Source organism: Bidens hawaiensis, unplaced genomic scaffold (genome assembly GCF_021521415.1).
Source record: "Bidens hawaiensis isolate Kalapana, Puna unplaced genomic scaffold, B.hawaiensis_p1.1 tig00003241_1, whole genome shotgun sequence".
Lineage (NCBI taxonomy): Eukaryota > Viridiplantae > Streptophyta > Magnoliopsida > Asterales > Asteraceae > Bidens > Bidens hawaiensis.
Genome location: NW_027491177.1, coordinates 1,507,631 through 1,514,327, shown reverse-complemented (window position 1 = coordinate 1,514,327; position 6,697 = coordinate 1,507,631). Strand labels below are relative to the sequence as shown.

The following is a 6,697-nucleotide window of genomic DNA, read 5'->3' as shown; positions in this document are numbered from 1 at the left end:
CGTTTTTATTGTTTCCCAGAAAATGTATATAATAACAAACATCGCGGTAACGTGTAGTTAGAGAAAGGTGTAAATCATTATCAAATGTAAATCTCGTAAGCCGAGTTGTTAAAGGAATTTGTATACTTAAAGCCGTTGTAAAGAAAAATATTTATAAAATAATACTTACGATGATAAGAAGTAATACTTTGCGTAAATCGTTATTGAACGAAAATTTGTTACTAAATAAATTCTGCATTCAACATACAAAATGAACCCTCGTATTTATAAAGGTCTTTATGAGATTTATCACCTTAGGTGACAATATTTAAAATCTTGAAATCATATATATAATCGTTTAATAACCTTTGAAAACAAATCCTCATAATCAATTTTTTTTGTTGTTGTCGTCATGACAATACCATATATATATATAGTTTATAATTTAAAGGTAATTATTTGAACACATGAGGTTGTTATAAATAAATAAATAAATAAAAATTTAGGGAAAAACGAAACTTGCATGAGTAGAGAGTGGTTTTAGGCTTCATTCGGTGAATGGTTTGTAAATTTATTGGTGAGAGTTTAAACTTAAAAGAAAACTCATAAACCGAATAAAAAAAAGACACTCGAAGGAAAGTAAGCTCCAAATCTGGACCCGTCTCCAACTCTCCATTCTCTACGACGTCCAATTCTTACCCTAAAGGGCCGCGGCGGCTCGGTGCTCATTATTTAGCTTTTGACTCCTGCTTATTATTCACACCACCGCCACCAGGCCACCAACCCTATCGTTACCTCCGTTATGGCCGTCACATCTTCCGGTTCTTTAATTTCTCACCAACCCCCGTTACGCCCTCACTCGGACTACGTTACCCCGTCACTCGCTTCGTTAAAACTGCCGCTATTCAATTCCGACGCCAAATGTTTCCGCAAAAACAAGGTTTCGTGTAATGTTTTGGGCGAGTACGAGAGTGACGGAAGCGATGAAGCAACCGCCGCCGCTAAACCTATAAAGGACGACGAGTTTGTGACGTTTTTCAGAGAAGCGTGGCCGTATTTCACGGCGCATCGTGGGAGTACGTTTGTGGTTCTGCTTTCGGCTGAAGTAGTTGATAGCTCACATTTGGATGCTATTCTAATGGCAAGTCTATATACTAATTGTTTTCAATTATGAAATTGCTGCTGTGCATATGTGATCAAACTAAAATATGTTGTAATTAATTAGTAGTTTGAGGCAATGTTTGGAAACCGGTACCGGTTATACCGGATTCTGGTAAAGCAACCGGTATTTAGAGCCCGGTATATTTGGGCGGCCAAGTTTTTTAAATACCCGTTTTAAACACAAGAGATTTTTGATATTTTTTTGTGGCTTTTTTTAAAATGACTTTTATCCTAACGAATAAAATTGAAACAAGTAAACACGGATGACTATTTGCTAATCATCCAATTTTGTATTATGCAATCCAAGGTTGGTTTTTTTACATAGTTTGTAATTGATTGATTTGTATGCATAGTACAAACTTATTATTTAACTCGATTATTATACATGTGTGATGTTTATTAATGTACTTTTGGGTTATTTTCAGAGCTGAAGTTGTATTTATATGGATTTATAGGTTAAGGTATTTAACACGGTTGAACCTCCCGGTACATCTCGGTTCAAATGGTTGTACCATTTTTTAATCAAATTCGATATGAGTAAAATACCGGTTTTTAAAACATTGGTTTGAGGTAAAAGTAGAGTGCACAAACCGGTTTAAAAAATCAAAACCGGTTCGGGTTGGGTAACTAAAGTCAAAACCAGTTTACGATCATTTCGGTTCGGGTTGAAACTGGTTTTTTGATCTTGATCGGTTTCGGTTCGGGTTTTGATCTTGAACGGTTTTGGCCCGGTTTCGGTTCGGTTTTGGAGGAGAAAACTACAAACCGGTTTTGAACTTACGGTTTCAGTTGGTTCCAAACCAGGTTCTACATAATCGGTTTCAAACCGTTTCGGTTCAGTTAACTGGTTTGTTTGCCCAGCTCTAAGGAGTGAGTTTTGGAGTGCTAGAAAAGTTAATTATCTAAATTGTTTTTATTATTGATTACTTTTGAGTGATATTAGCAATCCTGGTATATACCGAGTTATGGTATGGGTTGCAATCTAAGTTTTTGAGTTATTTTTCTTGGATTAATAAAATTGGGAGTTATCGATAATTTGATATTCTTGTTTATTTTTTTTAACAATACATCACGTGACGTAAAACTCATAATCTGATGATTTGTGTTAATTAATGAAACTGTATGCAGGATATATCTCTTCTTCATGGACTAGGAATCAAATTTGTTCTTGTTCCAGGGACACATGTGCAGATTGATCAGCTTTTAGCTGAGAAGGGTTAGTAAATTCTATATATTTTTTCCCAAAAATTGGCTTATATAAGCATAATTTAGTGTACATCTGTATAGTTTATATGAATCTATTGTTAATTTGATGTAAATTCAGGACGAGAACCTAAGCATGTTGGAAGATACAGAATCACAGACCCTGATTCTCTCAAGGCAGCCATGGATTCAGCTGGAAGAATCCGTTTGATGATCGAGGCTAAGCTGTCACGTGGGCCGTCGTTATGTGGCATTCGTAGACATGGAGAAAACAGGCGGTGGCATGCTAATGCTAGTGTTGCAAGTGGCAATTTTCTTGCTGCTAAGGTAATAATAATTCTGGTTCTTGCAACATGATGCAGTGTTTCATATTTGTTACTTAGATTATAATATTTTGACAGAAAAGAGGAGTTGTTGAAGGCATTGATTATGAAGCAACGGGTGAAGTGAAGAAAGTGGATGTTCATCGCATACGCGAGAGGCTGGATAATGATTCTATTGTGATCTTAAGCAACCTTGGATATTCAAGCTCTGGAGATGTTTTGAATTGCAAGTATGCCTAATTCTATATGGATTTACTGCTAGGTATTTTTTGTTACTGTTTGCCATGATCTAATTGAATATAGAACGGAAAACTTTCATTATGTTTCAATCCTATGTAAATTTGTTTATAAATGTTAACTTTTTTTGAAATTAAGTGAGGCAAATGAAACATATATGAATCTTGATTACTAGTAAGTGTTAATTTTTTCCATGAAACTTGAAGTAGGTGGTTTTATTGAAAAAGATGTTTACTAAAAAATAATCAAGCTTCATAATGGTTAAAATGAAGTCAGATTTGGAAAAAATAATCACTAAATAGTAATCAAGATTCATAGATGTTTCATTTACCTTTCACATAATTGTAAAAAAATTTAACATCTGTAAAAGATTTTCATAATATTGAAACACCGAATGAAAGTTGAGTAACTTTAGATGAAGAAAAAAAACTGAGTTACTTTAGTGAGACAGCTGAAAAACGTGGTTACTATTGTGTAAAATTGCAATGATATAAAATAACATGATTATAGCCCCTAGGTTTTTTTACCCAAATAATAAAAATAGGTTTTGTTGACCCATGATTATGTTGGAGACATTGTTTGACTTTGACCCATGTACACAGTTCACATGTAAGTGATGTAACCTCTATTGCTTGTATTCTAGTTTTGGTATTCTATTAATGTTCTCTTGCTCTTAATAAGCAAATAACTGTTTAGCTGTAACTATATTGCAAAAGTTAAAGTTTTAATGTTTCTTGCTATAAATAATGCAGCACGTATGAAGTTGCTACTGCGTGTGCTTTGGCTCTTGGAGCCGAGAAGCTTATCTGCATAATAGATGGTCCAGTCTTGGATGAATCAGGTCGTTTAATTAGATTTTTGACTCTTGAAGATGCTGACATGTTAGTACGTAAACGAGCGAAGCAAAGCGAGATTGCTGCTAATTACGTAAAAGCCATTGGCGAGGAGGAATCTAGTTCCATTCTTCCAAAGATTGGAAAGACATCTAGTGACAGGTTTACAGGAACGTTTCAAAATGGTGTCGGTTTCGATAATGGAAACGGATTGTGGTCAAGTGAACAAGGGTTTGCCATTGGTGGGCAAGAAAGGTTGAGTAGATCACACGGGCATATATCAGAGATAGCTGCTGCTACTTATGTTTGCAGAGTAAGTCCTTCAAGAGTTATATGTAATTAAGATTATAATATAATGAATTTCATTAATCGTCCTTTTTCTTATGTTTATATAATATTAGGGAGGTGTTCAAAGAGTTCATTTGCTAGATATGAATGTACCGGGAGTGCTATTTAAAGAGCTGTTCCAAAGAGATGGAGTCGGGACTATGGTTGCTAGGTATGCGAAAATACAATAAAAGTTATAAATTTTAACAGTAAGAGTCAAGTAAATATATATCTTGTACTTTGCAGTGATTTATATGAAGGTACAAGGATGGCAAAGGTGGATGATCTTCCTGGAATAAGGGAAATTTTCAAACCGTTAGAAGATTCTGGAACTTTGGTTAAGCGGACTGATGAAGAGGTTTGTTACTTTGTTTTGAATTAAAATTTAAAATATTGAATCTTTCTGACAATAGTTAATTGTATGCGTTGTGTTATGTTTTTAGCTACTTAATGCATTGGATTCGTTCATTGTTGTGGAGAGAGAAGGGCAAGTTATAGCATGTGCCGCTTTGTTTCCGTTCTATGAATATAAATGCGGGGAGGTTGCTGCTATTGCCGTTTCTCCTGATTGTCGGGGACAAGGACAAGGAGACAAATTACTCGGTATAACTATTTACCTGTCTTTGCGTTATTTTTTTTATTCTTTTTAGAAAAAGATAACAAGAGCTATGTACTGGCAGATTATATTGAGAAAAAGGCGTCTTCAATAGGGCTGGAAAGGCTATTTTTGCTGACAACACGCACAGCAGACTGGTATGTTATGTTTCTACTTTCACGGGTCATTTGTGAAAGATGGTTGTCCATTTGACTAAAATATTGGGATTTGACAGGTTTGTGAGACGTGGGTTTACAGAGTGCTCGATTGAGCATATGCCGGTGGAAAGGAGAAAAAGGATAAATCTGTCACGTGGATCCAAGTATTATATGAAGGAACTGTTACCGGACACGAGTGGAATTCGTGTTGATAGTATGTTTGCCTAAGACTGTTGAATGGTGACATGTTTCTGTTAATAGATAATGTGGATAAGTTTGTATGTGTTAGTCTGGGGGTTTGTGCATTGCATCAAAACCGGACATGTTGAATAAGCCTTGAAGGTAGTTTTGTGCCTAGTTTAATGTTAATCTGGGAGCCAATGATCTTGTTTGGTATATCCAAGCTAGATGCATATTTGGGGATGTAATAGTTTTTTTAGGTCCCCTTTTAAATAATCCAACTTGTGGTTTTTCAATATAATTTTATTATCTGGTCACGTAGGCTTTATAAAACTGTTATAGTTAGTTAATCAAGGTTACTAGAATTATATAATTGCTTGGATCATACACAGGTATGTATGGGTTAATGCATTGACGCATAAAAGTTCATATTCAGATCTAAAAACGGAGAGAAAATACGAAACTAACACAGCCTCGTGTAACGCTAAATACATGTCCAGATGAGTTAAGAAGTTTAAGTGCATGTTGAAATTCCAGTATATGTATAATTACTCTGCATATCATCCTTTCATATCACATGGTCAATAAAACATGTCATGCTGCGTCGCCGTTAAAACTTATTTTTGTTGTGTTGACGTTAAAACTTATATTATGTTGCGTCGCCATTAAAACGTACTTTTTACTGACAAGTCAAAACGTGCTTTTTACTGTACTTTTTTCTGACGAGTCCAATGTATACACGATTACACGCTTGTCGCTATTTATTGGATCAAGTTTTCTGAAAATGAACTTATTAATCCTTCTTAACATAGGAGATATAGGATCAAAATGAATCGGCGGTATTCTGCCGATAATGATAAACGGATGGTGCCACTACATATGTGCAAGTTTTCATGCCATCAGCCAGAAGATAGCTAGGTGTATATCTAATTTGTTGTATAATCGAGTCTTTTTTTCCTTTCAATAGTCATCACTCTACAATACCACTAATTCAAAGTGATCTCTTGCAATCTATGTTGCTTTAACGAGTTTATAAAATATTAGTTAATATATGTATGTCGTATCTATGTTGAGATGCGCCTAAACTTCAAACCAAATACATTCATTATGGTTACTTGAAAGTAGACTAGCATCCTACGGAAATTTAAGTAAACACATTAAGTTGATAAGTGACGTATATTGCGGCATTAGTGGTGGTCTCTTTCTAGATTACCATAGGGCCCAAAAATTTGTAATCTTAGACCATGTGCCGTGGGCCTTTATGGGTGCACATAGTGCCCCAAACACCGCCGCCGGGGCTTTATGAGTGGGAAGCTATGCAAAACCTGAAAAAAGGAATCTGCTTTCCATCTTTGAGTTCAGAGGTTACGATCGTCTCCTCATTAGGCTATTTTAAAAAGTATAGCTGACTCATCAGCTGAGTGGTTCGCCTCTTGTCCACCTGAGTTGTTTACTTCATTTTCCGACATGGAAAACCAATGACTCTTCAGGTTAATTTACAAGAACCATGAGACCTTGGTGTCAGATTTTTTTCGGGAGAATCTCGATATAGGCGAGAAAAACGAAAAGGAAATCTTAGATCTCAGCAAATTGATGCTCCCAGGTTCCACATCTTAAAGAAGTGCATGACCAGATTGGAAGCACGGAGGTTCCTTCGCAATGGGACAACTCACCCAGCCATGATGCATGACAGAAGAGATC

General features: G+C 35.7%; 1 protein-coding gene across 1 annotated transcript; it reads left to right on the top strand.

Annotated features, from left to right (window-relative positions):
* Positions 1-751: 751 nt before the first annotated feature.
* Positions 752-5,254, top strand: LOC143622747 (putative amino-acid acetyltransferase NAGS2, chloroplastic). The gene is made up of 10 exons (XM_077093810.1): positions 752-1,120; positions 2,269-2,356; positions 2,465-2,670; positions 2,745-2,896; positions 3,656-4,049; positions 4,138-4,235; positions 4,310-4,421; positions 4,507-4,666; positions 4,744-4,816; positions 4,894-5,254. Exons 1-10 carry the CDS (start codon positions 782-784, stop codon positions 5,042-5,044), a joined length of 1,773 nt encoding a protein of 590 aa, XP_076949925.1. The 5' UTR covers positions 752-781; the 3' UTR covers positions 5,045-5,254.
* The last annotated feature ends 1,443 nt before the right edge of the window (positions 5,255-6,697 follow it).

Coding starts and splice junctions, on each gene's coding strand:
- LOC143622747 (XM_077093810.1), top strand. CDS start 782: ATGGCCGTCACATCTTCCGGTTCTTTAATTTCTCACCAACCCCCGTTA. Junction 1,121..2,268: donor ATTTGGATGCTATTCTAATG/GCAAGTCTATAT, acceptor AACTGTATGCAG/GATATATCTCTTCTTCATGG. Junction 4,422..4,506: donor TTAAGCGGACTGATGAAGAG/GTTTGTTACTTT, acceptor TTATGTTTTTAG/CTACTTAATGCATTGGATTC.